Below are 19,152 nucleotides of genomic sequence, written 5' to 3'. Positions count from 1 at the left end.
AGGGATGGGTGACAAGGATGGGAAGACTTGAGTCCTCTAAACCCTTGATTTCCACTTGGCAGATGTGATCTAGGGACTTTGACAGGATTGACTTGTTTATGATGAGGATGTTTTTCATTAGGTTACATAGAACCTGGTTAGGTTCTGTTTTTTTAATCTGAATATTGCTTCTTGAACCTGGTTTCAGAAATACAACCCATGCCTTCAAAACGGAATTTCATGCTTATGCTTCAGTAGGTTCTTTATAGCAATTGTATTATACTCCTTGGCATCTCTTAAGCATAATTTGTTTGAGTGGACATCATCATGTGAATTTTCTCTCTGAAGGGTAAATGATTTGGCTCTTTCATTGTTTTAGATGCTATCAGGCAATGAAATGAAGATTTTCAATTCTGTAGATGTACATTCAGGATGAAAAACATGGGTTTGGGTCCAAATTTTGGACACCGCAAATTTCAGTACTGTTTCAAGGTGAGATTCTGGATTGGCTCACTGTGAAAATTTGGAATGGTAGGAAAGCTGAAAAAGAGAGAGGTTGAAATGTGATCATACCCCATTAACAATCTTAAATAAAAAATACGCCATTTAGTTTTGTTACAACCAGCTCAGTTATAATCCTGTGTCAACAATGTTAATGAAAACATTTAATATTAAAAGACAAGGAGGTAGAGGGTGTTAACATGTAAAATCTGGCTGCTGGCTTAACTCATCTAGATTTGTCCTTCTTTCAGATGTTAATGTCTGGCTGGACCACTCAGTTTCCGTAGTCTGCTCCCCTCTCTCACAGAACTCAAGTGTGGTATTTCAGGGTCTGAGAAGTAAAATTCCACTCTCCTCAAAATCATGCACTGCAGTAACTAGTAACAACATTCCTTTCACGGCACATAGTTCCTGCAGCTAACCTCTCTCTTCGTAGTGAAGAGAGAGGCTTTCGTTTCCCTCTTTCATTTTTCCCTGCAGGTGGTAACTGTTTTCACTCTCCTTTTGTATTCCATAGGTATCAACTGCCCTTATCTCAGATGAACATATCTAGATAACTCAATCGCTATCCATTTATATTTAGCTCTGATATTTGCAGCTGTTATTTAAATTTTGCAAAAGAACTTGTGTGCCTAAAAGCTGGTCTTTCTTCAAAGTGCTATAGCTGGAAACCATAAACTTTGCTTTGGTTAGATGATGGCATCCCATACAAAAAGGCAGGAGCAATGAAAAGGAGATTTTTTTTTTTTAATTTAGCATGCCAGTTTTAAAAGATAATTTTGAGCGCTGATTACCCAGTCAGTATTACACTACTGGCCAGGCATGCCAATGGCTGTTCTCAGCCTTTTTCTGGAGGAAATTTAGGCAGGCTGAGTGGACCATATGTCTGAGGCAGTTTGGTGATGTCCATGCATCATGTTTATGTTGAATGAAACTGCCTGGTTAATTTATTTGGAAAATGCATGCATTACATGAAAAAAGAAATCCTTTAACAGAGTATGAGTTCAAGCTGAAATACCTGTCATGATGATGTCTACACGTCCTTACTGTTGTGAGGTAGCAAGGATCTAGTTTAATGCAAGTGTCTGTCCTGTTATCCTGTGAGGAGCCCTTGTCATAGCTTAGGGACAGGATGTATCCCAGGGAAAATGGGTTTATTTCTGACCGTTCTCCTGTGCAAATTTGTAACAGGGAAGATTTGTCTGTTGCTGTGGCAGGGTGATTTACAACAGCTTCCTCGCTGAAAATCTCAACTGATAAAAAGCTTTGCGGACAAATGCCTCTTGGTTTCCATGCAATTCAGTTCAGTTAGTGAACGAAGCAGCAGCTGGCAATTATGGGGGAGCTGCACTTTTCAAGACGACCTGTGATCCCAGATACCACAGAGAGGGACAGTTTTGTAACTTCTAGCACGAGGTGCTCACACATCAGTATTTCTGTGAAAACAAGACTTCAAACTGTCTGTGCCTATTCAGTCCCCAGATTAACAGGTACTAAATGCAGTCTAGTCTACTGCTTTTAGGATCAGACTCTCCTGCCGCCTGCATTGCAAGCTCTCTTGAGGGGCTGCCACAACCCAAGCTTAAAATTCTCTGGAAGGGCAAAGCCTGACACAGTTGGTTCCTTTGTACATCCAAGCTGTCTTTCATAAAAAGAGATTTGTCTAGACAGGAGTCATGTGTGCTGCAGTTCTCCAGCTCTGCCTTCTTAAGCACTCTGAGGCTGCTTTGAGGCTGAAGTAGTAATCCATGGTATGGCCTTGGGTCTTGGCACTCTTAGTCCTGTCTGCTCAGGGGTGATGTGAACATAAGTATTTCAAAATAGCCTTAGAAGGCAATACCAGTGGCACATAATTAAGCTATCAGGCAGGATTTTCTTACCAGATACCTGGTTATAACCTGTGTTGAAAGTGAGTGTGAAAGTAAGCTTTGTTAGCACGGCTGAGTCTGTTTTTTCAAAGCCTGAAGTAGCAGACTCACTGTTGGAAAGGCCATCTAATGGGTCCCTGAGGCTGCTGTCAGCAGACAGCTGTAGACATATCCACTTGTTCTTTGTAAAGCAAGTGCTTCCATTCTGATTTCATTTGAATCTGAAAACAAAAGTCAAGTGAAAATGTTCACTCTAAGGGAAAGAGGCCTTGTTTTTCTTTTGTTTAGCAAAGTGGTGTATTTGGTGTAAAGTCTTATCTGGTAGGGGTTCTGGCTTGCAGAACACCATGCTGCTTGTACTAATTTAGGGTAATGATAGTAATAGTAGCTCCAAGGTTGACTTCCTCAGGGGTTGGAGGTTACAAAGGACAGGTATTTCTGAGAGCCATACCTGCCTGTGTGACCTAGACAACTGTGCTGAGAACAGAAGGCCAGTTGCCTTCAAAGAAAATTTTTAAAATCCATGGCGTCGCAGTCTCAGCAGAGAATGGAGGGATGCTACAGGGCATGGAAGGGAGAAAATGAAACCAACTTTCATGTAGCTTTTGTCCTCACCTTAGAGGGCAACACGGCTTAAAAGGGGCTGCTTGCCATCGTTTGGTCTCAGCACTGACCACCAACTGAATACCGCACAGAGGCTAACCTCTTCTGTCAGCCTCTAGCTACTGTTCAATGCCTCAGAGAGACAGTTGAAACCATCATGAAATAGCTGTCATCTCTACAACCCTGTATAGTGACCAGTGGAAGGGCATTGATAGCCAGGAGTGTCAAACTGACATCCCTCCATTGTGCAAAACTCACTTCAAGAATAAAATATGCTGGTCCCTGACTATTGGTGTAACAGGAAAAAGCTGGCATGAGTAGGTAATAAGGTGTTTCACTTTCTGTCACTTTTAATCCATCATGGATGTTCTTGCTGGACTGTATTGCTCTACTCGGGAGGGGCTTTCAGCAAAGCAGGTCAGATACGTGGGTGCCTTCCATCCACTCAGTAATTATTGGAAACAAGAGGGTGCACAAAGCAAATTAAGTCTGTGATTTCAAGCCCATCATGTCAGTGGTGCCTGTCAGTTCCAAGGGTCACACTAATTGAAGCTGATGAGTTATTAGAAATCTGTCAGAAGCTGATGCCTTGAATCAGCTGCTTAATGGGTTTTAAGTGCCTTTGAAGTAGTTTAGCCAGCAGTGGCTGGTCTAAGGAGTGGATTCCTGATTACAATCTTTTCTTAGCTAATGCCTGTTCAGGACAGTGCTGCTTCACCAGCATCTTGGAGAAGCATTAGCAGAATTCAGAGCATTCAGTTTAGTAATTACTGCCTTAGTGCCTTATCCTGAAAGATGCTGTTTGCTTTCCAGACAATTGGTGAGAGGGTTTGAACCCAGTACAGTTTATCCAGTTTTTTGATGTATGATGATATGATTTGCTGTTTCTCTGAATCTGTCTATTGCCCAAGTTGGAACACAGGCGAGCAGATGGGCTGATCGCAAACATTTGGTGTGTAGTGTCATTCCAGTTAGCACTTATGGAACGTGCTCCCTTGCTGTGCAGATGTGTAACTCCTAGATCCATCTCAAGCCAGAGGCCAAAAGGTGAAGTGAAATGAATATTCATGTTCCTTCCTTTGTACTACAATACACAGTCTGTAAAGCTGCACACTCTTTTGTTTCCCTTCTAAGCAAGAGAGAGACATTCTGGATGTTTAGTGGCAGCGAAGTTTGCATTCGGAGTTGCTGTGTTTACATTATACAGTTGTTGAACAGTTGTCTAGAATACCACAAGGATGCAGTGACCCAGCCACTTGTTTCAGTCCTGACATAGTATAAATGTTTGACGGACTGAACTTCTCAATGGATTTCAGCGGGAACAGGATGAGGCTTTCATGCTTAATGGGCAGGGCACTGAAAACATTCATTTGACAGTTCCTTGCCTAATCTGCCATTAAAAAAGGATGCCCCAGTGAACTTGTCTTTACAGATGAGCTGGAAAGAAAAAGTGTTAAACACCAAGTTTTAAACAGCCCCAAAACCTCCAAGAAAAACAAAAAATTGCTAGAGTAGCCTTCATTTTTTTTCCATCCCTCATCTAAGGGAGAAAAAGTAGAAATAACATAATGTCATCAAATTGTTGCCAGCCGTTTAATGTATGAACGTTTGCTCTTTCTTGCAGTCACCTTCGACCATTTCGAAATTTTGCGAGCCATTGGGAAGGGCAGCTTTGGAAAAGTAAGTATTCTGTGTACTAGTCAGCACTGGGACAGCTATAAATATAGCTGTCTGAGGAACAGGCAAATTAGAGAGGCTTATATGAGAGTAGAGACATAAAACACTGCATTGAATGAGATTTGACCTGAACTTAAACTCCTGGTAATCAAGAAAGAGTCTTAGCCTGATTCCTCATCCATTCCTTAGCCACAAATTATATTATAGGAGATTAAAATGAGATACTGATGAACCGATCAGCTGAATTTCATCATGTTTCTGGATAAGCATTTTCTAAGGCAGATTCCTCAGCAAAGCAACACTGAACATCATGATGCGTCTTTGAGAAAGAGCTACAATCTCTTTGAAAGGCTTGGCAAATTTTTAATGGGAATGTCTGTGAAACACAGTGTTTGTAATTAAACATCAGGTTACAGTCACATGTTGGTTTTATTTTTTCTGTTAAAGACTCCCATGCTTGCATATGTAGATGGAATTTTAGAAGGTCGTTTGCCCCATGGTAGAAAGCCACACTGATGCCAGAAACAGAGGGTATATTTTGCATACAAAGTTAATCAAAAATATTACAACAAAGAGATTTATTTGGGGGGTGAAATAAAGAAGATTGACTGAAACTGAAAATTTATTCCAAATTCATCAACTGTTGTGGAAACAAATCTGAAAAATGTCTAAATGTTTTGTTTTGCACTCTTATAACCTTTGAGTTTTTCTTTGAAGAAACATTTCTTTCTAGATTTGTTGAAATATAACTTTAAAAAGGGCCAAAAGTCAAAACCCAGGATCTTTCAAACAAAGCCCAAGGTTCATTGTGAGCTGAATGAAACCTTGGGTTGCTCTGAAATGTTAAAATACTGGATTCATTGCCATTGCTGGGAAGTGCAGCCAATAAATAGAAAAAATGCACTTCTTTCCTCATATTTCCTTGTTATAAAGAAGAGGGAAATTCAGGTGCTGCTCCCCACTCTCTGTATTTCCATGGTGAAAGGGACTCTTCAAAACAGTAACTGATTTGGGAGGGGTGGACAGTTTGAAGGAAAATGGTCAAGATTACTTATTGCTATTAAATAAAATGTTGACTTATCTGTGATTCCTACAACCACCTTTGTGGTGATAAATTCTTTCCTCTTACTTTCCCCGAGCAGCGGGATGAGGTATTTATGGTGATGCCTAGACTTGCAGTGTAAGTGCACAGACCTGAGACTTAGCTACATTGCCTTTGTTAGAGTTAGCGACTGGATGCTCGTGTGACCATATTTTACCTGCATAAATTTGCTGACCAGTCATCTCTGATTTACCACTTGATTTGCTCACTTAGGTCTGTGTTGTACAAAAGAATGACACCAAGAAAATGTACGCCATGAAATACATGAATAAACAAAAGTGTTTGGAACGTAATGAAGTGAGAAATGTTTTCAAGGAGCTTCAGATTATGCAGGGCCTGGAACACCCGTTCTTAGTTAATTTATGGTAAGATATTTCTCCTTTACTTACTGACTAAGTCAATGTTGTTAGTTAGGGACATCTTTGAGACCAGACTTACCCACTTTTCTACTGCAAGCAAGTTTCGGGAGCAGAGATGCATTGCTGTCCTCAGCACAAAGGGCTTCATGCAGCCAGCCGTCTGGGCGCATTGGCCTCTTCATTGGCAGGGTGTCCATGGGCTGTTCCTGAGGTGCTGTCTGAATGGAGAGGCCATGATGAGAAGCATATCACTCTGAAGAATGCTCTTGCATTCACTACGGACAGTGCCCGAGGTTCTTCTTGACTTTACTTGGAGATGCGGCTTCTTGGCAATTCTACTGACCTGAGCTTTGGTTTCAAAGGAATCTTGTTTAATTAAACAAGAAGTTTACCACTCACAAGTTAGTTTGTCTTCCCCTTGTGGTTCTTTCCTAGCCAGGTATTACTCATTACCCATAACCCGGTTTTATTTAATGCTGTTCCTTTGCAAAAAACAATAGCTTCCAGGACCACACAGTAATAGCACTGTATTGATAGTCAAGTAGTGCTCTTTTAATAGGGTTTCTTTTTGGCTGTGCTTTGGACTGGAAAAACCTGCTGTCTTCAGAAAGTAAGGAACTGCTCCATCTCCTTTGTTATTTTCACAGTGGAGGATACTTTGCCTTGAACAGCAAAGCGTAGGCACGGTTGTCTGAAGGTTTTTGTGCCATGAAACTTTGGGAGGTATGAAATGGCTCAGCCAGTCTTCAGTGGAAAGCTGAACGTAGTCTTTTAGAAAACTGGTATAGTGCACTGCTTCTCTGGTGTTTCAGCTACACCAGTTCACAACACATGAAGACTGCTGCTATGAGCTGCAGGCACCTTGTCTCCAGAGTGAAGCTGAGGCCTTGGACTGTTAAACATGCACCAGCACAACCTTCAGAATGGAGAAAGCGCACTTGACTTTCCAAGGCTTCCGTGATTGAATTCCTCTCAAACCAACTTTGTCTGGCCAGCAGGCGATGAGAAATCTAATATGGCAGGGGAGGGAGGGAGGGGAGAACAGATCAGGTCTGAAGTACCCATGAGATCGATCTAAAGTCAGCATTGGTCTCAGCTCTTCTCTTTGTTCTCACAACCTCTTGATTCTATGGTTTATTTTGTACTTTGGAAACCCTGCCTTAATACCTTATTGATATTTGACTGAATTAATGCTAATCAGCAAAGATAAAAGGGATTTTATCATTGAATTTACTGACATAAAAATAATACCATTCAAATTTTATTGCAGTAACCCATATATCTGTCTGGGAAATGTGTACATAAAAGAGACTCTTTCCTTTAAGAGTATGTGATAAATGCAGCCTGCATGCCCTGATTTTAGCCCTTTTTCAAACAACAGCAATGGGATTGATCAGTTCAGTGATAAAAGACACACTAATTCTTCCATCTTCATTTGATTCAGCATGTTTCCTTGCAGCGGTGAAGTAGAAAGGAGTTATAAATAACACTCCATTACTGTTAGAGGCTGCCAGATTAATTTTATTTGGACATCAGTAACATTTCAAATGGTGGGGTCTCATACCGCATGATTTTTTTTTTTTAAGGGGTTCAGTGGTAAATAACCTATAATTACAGGATCCCTCCAGACTGGTGAGTAATTACATTTATTGGATATAGGAGTAATTTTTAGAATGTGATGGAACTTTTCAATGTTAAGCACAAAAATGGGAATAAAACCCACCAAGGATCGTAAGTCTTTGAATAACTTTGTGTTCCTTTTTGAAATTTCATATGTTGCTTCAGTGCTGTATTGTCATTCAGTGTTTTTCTAACTAGATACAGCTTTGAATAAGAACCGTGGATCTGGACCTCCCAAAGCTTTGGGTATATCTCCAGATTTTGCTTTCTCATTTGAACAAGCAGTTTCAGGCAAAACTCAGTAAGCAGCTGAGAACTGAACAGCAGATGCATGTGTATAGACCAGTAAGAGCAAATCATCTGAGTTTTCCTATTTCTTTTGTCATGTCATTACTGGCTCCTGGTATAGCCTTTAGCTTTTCTGCCCTCTAAATGATACATGGACCACAGGCTTCAAGCAGAGTAATACTTTGGTTATGGTCATCACCTCAAGAAGCTGGACTGCTGCTAAGTAAATTCCATGAGGAAGAAGCTGATCACAGCAGATTGATAGACTGTCTCAAAGGGTTGCTCAGGAAATTGTTAAATTAAATGATGCTGCGTAAAGTGGAACTGGAGATAACGGCTGCATCCCCTGTTCTGTTGAACAACGGAGTTTATTAACAGGCTGCTGTCATGAAAACCAGAAGATGGGTACGAGTTCTTTTTGTACAAAAAGCTACTCACTGTGATTCTGAGCACAGCTGCATGTGCTATCTTAGGTCTTCTGTCTGTACTTTCTTGCTTCTATGGGTCAGTTTTCTTGGATATCCAGAAAAGAGGAAACGTCCATCATGAAGAGCTGATCATGACCCCGAAGGGCTGCTCAGCCAAAGACACTGTTCAGCCATAGCTGCAGGTTAGATTGCCACTGTTGTATTGAGTTACTGACCGCTCAGCCAGCGGAGAATTCACAGCGTCCCTAACACCTCTGAGGTATCTTAGATACCTGAGTGTTTGGTGGGGCAGTGTAGGCTGTCTGTTACAGGTGGTTTTCTTAGAGTACCAGCAAAGTAATGACGCTGGTGAGTTCTGGAGCTGTGCCACTCCACCCTCAAAGTGGTAACTGTTTTAATTGTTCCCTGTGGCCAAGGTCTCCTGACTGTGTGCAAGTGAATAGCAACAGCATCATCTCCCATGTCACGTTTCCGAAGTAGAAATGTTTCATTAGCTGCTATCTTGCTGGCACCAGCAGTTACGGCTGAATAAAAGAAGCCAGTGTGTGCTGTACACTGCCCAGCACTTCAGGAAGGCCAGGAAACGAGCATTGGCATGGGGTCCTCTCTGAAGCCCCTCCTCCTGGGCTCTTTCTGCTCTGTGCTGGTCAGTCACTGCCATTCATATCCCATGATAAACACGCCTTAAATCTGCTCCCACATGTCAGACTTCTGTCCAGCTCTCTTTGCAACCCTTAGGGGGAGGAAATTAGCATCCAAACACCCTCCCGAGTGATACCCTCAAAGAAATGCTGAGTTGCCATTCTGTCTCCTAAATCCCAAACTACCCCGCCTGATAAGGTGTTAGGAGAGATACAGATGACTACACAACTGACACGAGACGCCAGAACCATTGGCACTTCCTTTTCGTTCCTTTTTATTTGTGGCAGTGCTGGACTGCAGCCTAGGCTGGGGAATGCCTTCTGGGGTGGTCCACGAATTGAGCCATGAACTGGTAACTTCATGTTCCTCTCTCTGGCATGGAAGATGTTAATAGCATTCATATCTACCTTCTCCCCCAGGGCAATAATGCTGTGCTCTGATATGCCCATTCGTGGCATCACAAAACTCACTGTACCACAGCAATGTCAGGAAAACACTTGATGGCAATCACAGCAGAGAGCAGCCTCTTTGTCCAGAAAGCGAGAGCTGTTCAGCAGAGTGACTTTTGAGCTGCTAAGGACAGAGATCTCTCTGTTGTTAGCTCAGCATAGGTCTTCCTTGTCCTTTATTACTTCTTGGAAAGGTTTTACCTGCATTGCATTCAGTGAAACCCCTTATTTAAAAAACAGAGATCAGACATATTGGGTCTATACTCAGAAATGATTCAGAGCTTTGGGGGATTCATCATTTTTTATGAACTTTGCCTTTTTAGTGGTGAGGAGAAGGTTGCATAACCCCATTCATAGGTTTGGTGCATTCTGCTGTGTTTTCAAAGAAACAGTAAACCTGACTCATCATTGTGTTTTCTTATTCTTCTCCTGTGTGGGACTCTCTTGGCACCGGAACTGGCCCTAATAATGTCTGTACTGGTGATCACTGGTGGTCACTGGATGCTCCAGGCATGGAGAATATTGAGCACTTGAATCCTCCTTTTACTGGTAGAACCACTGGCAGAGAGGCCGGCAAAGTCTCGAAGTCAAGTTTGTTGAGTCCTTCCCTTTGAAAGGCTTGGGTTTTGGTTTGCTGGACTAGAAGTTTCAGCTATTTTTAATTTTCTGTCTCAGAATGAATTTATTAGGAAAAAAAATGGGGAAAAACGATTCAGTCATCTTGAAGTTCAGATTTAGAAGAAGGTATTGGTTTGTAAAAATGAAGAAAACAATAATCTTGCACTCTGTTCTGTACAGACTTTAGTCATCTACTGTAATATATGCTCAAATGTGGTCCAGGTTTGGGCACTTGATGCATCTTAATGCATCCATGCTCACTTAAAGCTTGGTGGTAAATTCTCTTAGGTAAATTCTCAGAAGAATCTGTGTTGAGGGTGCTCCAGCTGACAGGAATAGAGGATAGATGTGATGTTCAACATGAAATCAGTGATACTGGCTGATGCAAGCTGCATTAGAGTGATGTATGTGGAGATTTTTGGCTTTGGCTTTGTTTTTTAAGTAGCTGATAGTAACAGGTTCTACAGAAAATCATTGGGTTCCTGTTCTTCTAGTGGGCCTATTGGCAATTGTTTGCACAAGCTGTACTGACTTTGTTGTGGAACCCAAGCTAAACTGTTGTCAGATGAGGTACTTTGAGAATATTGTCAGTAAGAGTTTAGATGCAGGCAGGAAACTGAGCATGCAAAGATCAGGAAATTCTTTTTTACCAAATGAAAAAGTTTCAAGAAATTAAAGGCATTTCCAGAGGTATTTTCTGTCCCTTTTTAATCTGTTTTTTAATATTATCCTCCTTGAACCATGTTTATGCCATTTTAGGTATTCATTCCAAGATGAAGAAGATATGTTCATGGTTGTGGATCTGCTGCTTGGAGGGGACCTGCGTTATCATCTCCAGCAAAATGTGCGATTCCAAGAAGGCACTGTGAAACTCTTCATCTGTGAGCTGGTGTTAGCTCTCGACTATCTCCAGAGCAGGCACATCATCCACAGGTCAGTGAGAGTCTTCATAGGAGGACTGTTGTTCATAGGCTGCAGTAGGGGTTGACTAGGAATTGACACAATGCGCATACTTGAAACTGTAGATGTATTCAAAAGGACTCACTTGGCAATTGAACGCTTATGTCAGTGTTACTTAATTTTCTGGCAGAAAAATTTTTTGATCCATGGGATAAGGTGGCTTTCAAGTCTGCCCCATGTGTCAACACCATAAAGAGTCACTGCTTTCCAGTTCCTCAGTCTTTGTGGTGGATGATATGTCAAGCATTCAGAACCCAGATAGGTTTGGTTGTGTTTTGATTCTAAAATTGATCCAAACAGATATCAGTGTCATTGGTAAGTAAATAAGAATATTCAGACAGCGATACCTAGTATTTGTGTGGTGCCTTCAACTGAAAATCCCAGACTGTTTTACAGAGTGGGAAAGTGAATGTCTGACTGGTTTTCCTTAGTTTTATTCCAGGCAGGAGACTAGTGATTTGGATTTACTGATTTCATGTTCTAACCACAACAGTATGTTGATATCCCCCATGTGACATGTAGTCTTGAAAAGTATTTTGACCTGTTCAGGCATTTTTTCTTTTTCGTTTAGATCTTTCCTAATAGGGAGGATAGGAAGCCATTTGCAGACAGTAGAGCTGCAGAGGTGGAACTGGAGACAGTACAGTGTCGTTTACCTCACTCTACATGTGTCATGTGGTTTCTGGAGTGCTTCGTCTCATTTGACACCGACTGTTAAGATCGGTGAGGAGCAATGACAGATCGTTAATGAAGCTGAGTAAAAGAGGCTCGGGTTCTGTGATTAAGGACAGCTCTTTCCTAGAAGAGATTTTTCCTGGTTTTTAACTGATTTACCTTGTTTCTCTTTAATATGAAAGGACAAACAGAAGCTGAAGAGCGACACAAAATCTTCTCCCACATACATTTGCTTTTATCTAAAATGATACACTTCTCAGAGAAAAATATTTCTTATACTTTTACAACAGGGAGCATGTTCTTTCTCCACCTGTGGTGGTTATGGTATAACATATTTGATTTGTTTGCAGAAAGCTGTCTCTACTAGCTTTAATTGGCCACAGGTCATTAATGTCCAATTCAGTCACTGGAGGGTAGGCCTCAGGATTCAGAATTGTTTGGTTGTCACATTTGAAGGTGTTGCCCATTTGCTTACCTCTCTGTACCAAGCTGAAAGACAAAAAATGGGACCAAACACCCCTTTTTTCTGTATATGGCTAAATACCTTTCTAGAAGTGGTGAGAGTTTTTCTGATCACTGAGATTCTTCATGGCCAGTGAAAAAATATTTGAGCTCTTCCAGCACATTCGAAGACCTAAAGCTACCTCACATCTCTGCTGTTTCCTTTGACATAAAAGGGGACTTCCATGTTGTAGAAGAGAATGGCTGTCAAAGCTTTTGTACTCTGCTGCAGCATTTGATGCAGAGGAACAGGAAGGGAACGGGAAAGAAAACAGATGATCCTGACAGGAGCCTTGAATTTCCAGATGTCCTCCTCTGGGTCATGTCTTTTGCTTTATTCTAGCATCACAGATGAAGGGGAATGTACAAAATTTGGAGGAAATGATTAGCTGTTTAAAAAAAAAACAAAAAAAAAACCTGTAAGAATAACAAAACTAATTGTAATCAGCCCTCTGGAATTGTTCTTACTTGACGTCCTACTGATTACAACCATCTCTCAGAAGAAGAATTTCAAGAAAACTAATTATTAATGACAGAATATATATTTTTCCATTAAAGACTTTCTTAATTCTCAACTGAATTACTAATGCGACCTTAAAAGCTAGTTCACGCAGTGCAGAGCAGCAATAAGTCACCCTCCTTCCCAATGCCATTCTGATTGATTTATAACTTATTTTTCTCAATAAGACACCTGACACTACTGCCAGATGAAGAAATTATTTGTTGGATCCTTTTTAAAAAAAAAAAAAAAAAAAAAGGAAGCAAAATGAAATTTAATTAGACGATTTATAAAAATACAGTAAAGCTAATGCCAGGGTGAAATCAGAAACCATGCCACTCTATATAAAACCATCTTGATCAAAGTAAGAGAATGATCTAGTGTGCTGCATTTACTGTGGGCTGTATTACCAGCTTGAATAAATGGGAAAAACTCAATTTAAGTGGATTCAGTTCAGCAAAGAATTGTGCTTGGCATTTCAGTTCTCCTTGTATTCCTTTATTTCCTGCGAGCCTGAATTCTCACAGATATCTTTGAAAACTGATACACAAATTGCATGCTGTGTTCAAGTCAGTCCAGGACTTGAAGTTGGTCTTCAGGGCAATGTTGCCAAGGACAAAAACTGTTTTACGGTGCATTACGGTTTTAGGTAGCAGTTTAGGCACTACAGAAAAATCATACAAAATTCTCTGTGTTTACTGAAGCAAAACAACAACCAGATAACGAATAAAATAAAGGTTTTCCCTTGTTTGGGAGGCAGGAATTGGCTCCAGATGGACAGCCATGTTCTTATTTCCTGTTCCTGATGCATTAGGCAACACAAGCATCAGATGTCCAAAGTTTTTGACTTAATATCTGCTAATAACAGATGTTGGGCTGTAAACAAGACGGGACAATCAGAAGTATTAAAAAAGGAGGGCAGAAGATTATCTTATTTATAAATATCATTCATAAAAACCATTCTTGTGAGGTATAAAAATAAATCATAGTACAAAATTTTAAATTATTCTAATCATTAGTAAAGGAAGGAACATTCTATTCAAGGGCTGATGAAGATTAACACTCATGTCAAGCAGCATTTGTCTGCTTTTTCTAAAATGTGAAAGCAAAAAGGCTGACTCTTAGTATTTCCATAACAGTGTTCCCTCCTCAGTTGCAGAGAACCCCAGAGTACCAAAGAGGTTTTGCTTTGCTTTGATTTGAGACAGACCTTCTTGTGGATAGCTTCACTTTCTCAGGAGTCTTATTTTTCATGCTTCTTGTTTTGTTTTCATACCTGCATAGATTTCTGCTCTGTGATGCATCTGATCTTGGCAACTAGGCCAGTTCAGCTGCCTCATTCAGACTTGCTTAACCACAGGCACTGCTGTAATCTGGGAAACAAAACTGGCATGTGGTAATGAGGGTATTGGGTTAGCATTCTCTGCCCTGCACCTGCTCACAGGCACCAAATAATGAATGAGCATGAATTAAACATTGTGAAACAGAGACTAAGCTGTCTTTGTCCTGGACAGTGAGGGGTAAATCTTTATACTGGTGGCTTGGCCTTGACAAACTGAGCAGGACACAAGCGTAAGAGGAGCACAAGGAAGAAATCCTTCTCTATTATTAATAGATTACTGTTAACAGTAACATTTGTGGGAGTAAGAGGCTAGAAGCTCTTTATAACTTGATGCTGTAACAAAAAATCAGTATGAGAGGTAGACTGTTCCACATAAGCATCAAAGACATGATGTCTAAGAAAGAGCACCAGGTAGCTGAGAGACTATCATCTGCGTTCTGAGCTGCATTTCTGCAGTCATGTGGACATAAGCATCACTGAGCAGTGTGCTGGCATCCTGCTATGGGTGTACTGTAAGGGGAGATACAAAGGAGAGAGCTGAGGTGCAAAATCTCTGGGATTTCCCAGAGGGCTCTTTGTAAATAAAGGTGGGATTATGCGAGAAGATTTTAAAAATTGCCTTGCTTTCAATCCTGGGAACTCAGTTCAGAGTCATGTCAGGCCATTTGTCATGCTGTGGTGCAGGGAACCACAAAATCAGTCTGCTCTTTTGCAGGGTTCACAGCAGTGGCCTCTGACTGTTTGGTCTTGCCCCTTCTTCTGTGGTTAGTTCACATCAATAGTTGATGCCTGAACCACGCACCTTATTTAGGCCATAGGAACATAGGAAACAGCTGAACCAGAGTGACCTCGTTTTTATCAGTCTAGGTTTTCTGGAGGCCATGGCTTATCAGGAGAGGGCTGAGCACTTCATGCAGGTAATGTGTTGTTAACGAGGAGATTGTAGCCTATTGTGAGTCACAGACTTGCTCCTTTCCAACAGACCCCCACCAAAAATGAGTTTCTCTGGCATAAAAAAACAGAAAAACTAAAAGCAGGTCTTTCTCTTTCCCCCCTTCACCTGCCATCTCTGAAAGAGCCTGCAGAAAGCAACCAGGACTGTTTTGCAAGTGAATCATGCTGCTAGTCCATGAGAACAGGCAAGAAAGTGCAAGTGAATGCCTGGCCTGCTTCCTTGTGGGCTGGACTGCAGTTGCTGTGTGGCTGCATGCAGTGTCCCACAAGGATGACTGCATTGAGTAGGCAGGGGCTGGCACCCAGCTCCGCCTCTGTCACATACCTGCTGGTTGGGAACGTTGCTTGGGACAACCAGAAAAGCAGGATCTTCCTTCTCTAGCTGCTGTTTGCCATCTGCAATGAGAAGGAAACGGGAAAGTCACTAGCACTATGAAGGGATCCCATGGTGGGTTCCTTCCCAGTATCGGTGGCTGGTACACTGGCCAAGAAAACTGACAGTTGGAAGGTCAAGAGCCAGCATAACTTGTCAAAAGGGACGGGAATCAGAACTCTCTGTCTCTTCCCACACACTGCTGCTGAACAGTGCAAAGATCTAATCTCTGATGTAGGAGGTGCAAAGAGGAGAAGCATTTGAGCAAAAGAGGCCATAACCAGTGTTGTGGAAATGTGCTAAGGTAACAGCCAATAGGTATTGACTGGATTGACTTGTTCAGGACCCCCCCCCCCCCCCCCCCCCCACACACACACACAGATGTGGATTGTAAAACTGGGCCTGTGCGCGATCACAGATTACTGCAGGGACAGATCAACCTCGCAGTCAGAAAAGACTCTGATAACTTCAGACATGCTCTATTTAGATCAAAAGGTTTGTTGTAAGGTGGAGGGGGAAAGAAGGTGTGGACATGCAGCCATTTTGGGGACCCAGTTATAATCTTCCATGTAGTAGAACATGGGGTATTCCTCTGCAAAAGCAAGAGTGGAGCACATTCCCACCTATGCTTCCCTGCTTCAGCCAGCATAGAGGAATCTTTGAATATATCCAGTGTTAGTAGATGTTCTCTGCTGCATGGGTCCCAAAGTCAAGGGCAGTATGTAGCCTTAAAATGGAAAACCTCTTCCATTAACATTCCTTTTCTGTCTACCTTGTACAGTCATTCTGCTGAACTGGCAAGTTGCATCTAGCTCTTAGACTTTAGAACAAGAATGGAATATACAAGTGATTGCTGTCTTCCAAGAAAAGTTCCCAAGAAGCTAAAGTTTAAGCTGCAATATGTATTTCAAGCAGCAGCTATGTGCGTTTAAGATGAGTCCAGTAGAAAAAACCATCAATGGCAATCTGTAAAATTTGGAAGTTGTTTAATGAACGCTGTAACCCAAGGGGACAGCATTAGACTGATAAAGCGACTCAGCTGAGAAGTACAACATCTGTAATTGCAAACATCAGGAGACATGCAAACAATTGTTTACTTTGTTTGAACAAAGCTGTGCAGAGACAATGAGAGCTTGAATTATTTCCTACCTACATGTAGAAAAATGGAAAATATTTGCTAATTTACTCAGACTAGGCAATATTATCCTCAATGTATAATAAAAAACAAACAGTATATAAATCATCAATAAATAAAATGATCCCTCTTCATCGTTTGCATGCAGGGACTGATGTCACTAGTGCTAGTGTAGTTCCATAGGCTGCATATCAGTGTGAAAGAGATAAGAAAAGGACCTAGTGGAAATAAATCACGAGGAGCTTTTTAAGAAGGGTTGAAAACTGGAGGAAAACTGAAGACCTGTCTTTATGGTTCATTTCAAAGCTTTGAATATATTCTTGTATCAAGGGATTAAAATCATGCATTTTTCCCTAACTATTTTTGGTGAGTCTTTTTTTAAATGTTTTTGCTTAAATCAGTCTTTTATCAAAAGTATCAAATGTAGCATCACCATTTTTCATAACCAAATACAGTACTTTTGACCATCCAGACAGTTAGGATCTAACCTGTGGTATAGTTTTGTTGTGCTCTGCTTACAGAAAAACACACAGTTACCTGAAGTTGCCCATTCTGGCTTGATGAAGACATCATTCCATATGTGTTACTTGTGTGTTGGGGGATTGCACAAGGAAGGTAATGGTATTTATAACCCTCTGGGAATAGTTTGGTTGAGAAGATGCCGGAGAACTTCAAGGTATTACATGATGATAAGATACATTGTCATTTCTTGATCTCAGATGGCTAGGTGAATTCAAACTTTTATTTTAGTGGCTGCATTTTTAAAGGTAAAATTCTAAACCTGCTCATTTGTTCACTTTGAATCCCTGGGCCTGGTGGAGAGCGTCAGGAAGGTAAAGGGTTATCATGTGTGCTTAGTGGTTTTGACAGTTTCCTTATAGAGCATTAAATTGCAAGGTGTCTGGCTCAGTCTGATAGCAGGTGGAAGGCGAGTGATGTAATTAGCTCATTAAAAACAGGTAATGTCTTGTAAAGTCATTCAAGTGCATATAGTAGACATATCAGGTGTACATTTTCTCTGTTCAATGGAAAGCATTTCTTTATAGCATTGCTATAGGAATATTTTTTGTATTTAGGAGCAAAATTTGCAGGGAACCCATTTGTTTTTAAAACAAGGATGTTGAAGTGGCTCACATAAGAGATCAGTTCTGCTAGACATTTGCAGTTCCTTCTAAAGGAAGCAAATTAAAGAAAATTTGCTTGTTTCCACAGTCTGTCTACTTTTAAGTAATGGAAAAAACAAAGACCGTATTTTTTGCAGACTAAAAAGTACGTTTCTCCAAAATGCGTATATAGACAGATAGGTGGACTTCGGTCAAAATTATGCTTTCCATTAGTTCCTTTATAGTGATGTAGTTAATTTCATAACTTATTGTTAGATTCTTTATTAATTTTATTTTATGCATTTTTTTCCACTTCAGTATTCTTCTTGTTAAAAGCTTCGATGCACCTCATATTTTCTGCTGTTTGCCCAAGTGTGAGATACTTAGTAATGTGCTCAAGATTGGTAACTGATATACAGTAGATGCACAGATGTAAAGACTTTCCCTACTGTGTTAATTTTTTTTTTTACTAATCTGGAGGGAAAAAAGGAGTTAAAGAGCTGTTGAGATTATATTTCTCTTTCTAAAGAAAATAAAAGCATTAATAAATAAAATTCTAAACAAAGATAATGCATTAGAACACCTGTTCTACTTTGTGCAGAGAATACTTATTAAAAGCTGAACACAAAAATTTGGCAAATATGCAAATGAGTGCAATTCTGGGTTTGGGGGGTGTTTGTTTGTTTGTTTTTATTCCTAAAACACAAAACTCCTTTCTATAATTAGAAAACACAAAAACCAGCAGGGAAAAGAATATGACACAGGTCACCCAAGGTCTTTTGAGAAATGAACCTTGTCAGGGTGCCTGTGCAGTGTTTCCTGTGAGACCTCTGATAGATTTGCATATGCCATAACTTGCCCCTCCAGTTGGCACCATGGCTGCTAGGTCAATGTCACTGAAGAAGTTGGCTCCAGTGATTTCCATCTTGGATAGTTCCTAAGGACAAGGGGATGAAGTGTGTTAATGAGAAAGCAGGGCCAAGCTTGACCATTTTCTCTGTAATCCAGCCTGTCCTCCTAATGGCTAGGCAGAAGGCACTTCGCAAGATCTTTCTGTGATTTTGGGGGTGTTTGTAGCAGTGAGAAAGCCACCCATGGATAACTGTCTTGTCCCCTTTTTTATGTTGTAACTTTAAGTGGATATTCCCTTCCTCCTCCCTCTCCTCCTCCCCTGCCCTTTTCTTTTCTAGTGCTGTAATGTTATTAGGCAGTGTTAAATAGTCCAGGGCATTCGCATATCATCAGTAAATAAAATGATCCCTCTTCATTGTTTGCATATAGGTTTCATATTTTACCAGAAATATCCTGAAGTCAAAGCACAATATAGTACATTATGGTTATTTTACTCTTTAGGGAATTTTGGTGGGGTGTTGTCTTTTGGCAGTCAGAGTACCGTTATTTCATATTTAGTAGAAATAAAGATACCATCATCATTTACAGAATTAATAGTATTACCAGCCACAACACCATCCTGAA

At 40.7% G+C, this 19,152-nt stretch overlaps 1 protein-coding gene across 3 annotated transcripts in view; it reads left to right on the top strand.

Moving 5' to 3' along the window:
- Window positions 1-19,152, top strand: part of STK32A (serine/threonine kinase 32A) — a 56,940-nt gene that overhangs the window by 11,082 nt on the left and 26,706 nt on the right. For 2 of the 3 annotated variants that reach the window (XM_013945996.2, XM_067305120.1), the window contains exons 4-7: window positions 3,863-3,998; window positions 4,576-4,631; window positions 5,944-6,095; window positions 10,894-11,067. In XM_013945996.2, coding sequence (XP_013801450.1) covers window positions 3,863-3,998; window positions 4,576-4,631; window positions 5,944-6,095; window positions 10,894-11,067 — 518 coding nt within the window. The remainder of the gene's footprint in view (window positions 1-3,862; window positions 3,999-4,575; window positions 4,632-5,943; window positions 6,096-10,893; window positions 11,068-19,152) is intronic. The other variant, XM_013945997.2, reaches the window with a different exon arrangement.

This window comes from Apteryx mantelli, chromosome 14 (assembly GCF_036417845.1).
Source record: "Apteryx mantelli isolate bAptMan1 chromosome 14, bAptMan1.hap1, whole genome shotgun sequence".
NCBI classification, from domain to species: domain Eukaryota; kingdom Metazoa; phylum Chordata; class Aves; order Apterygiformes; family Apterygidae; genus Apteryx; species Apteryx mantelli.
The sequence above is the reverse complement of the archived record's forward strand: the minus strand, read 5'-3'. Positions and strand labels throughout refer to the sequence as shown.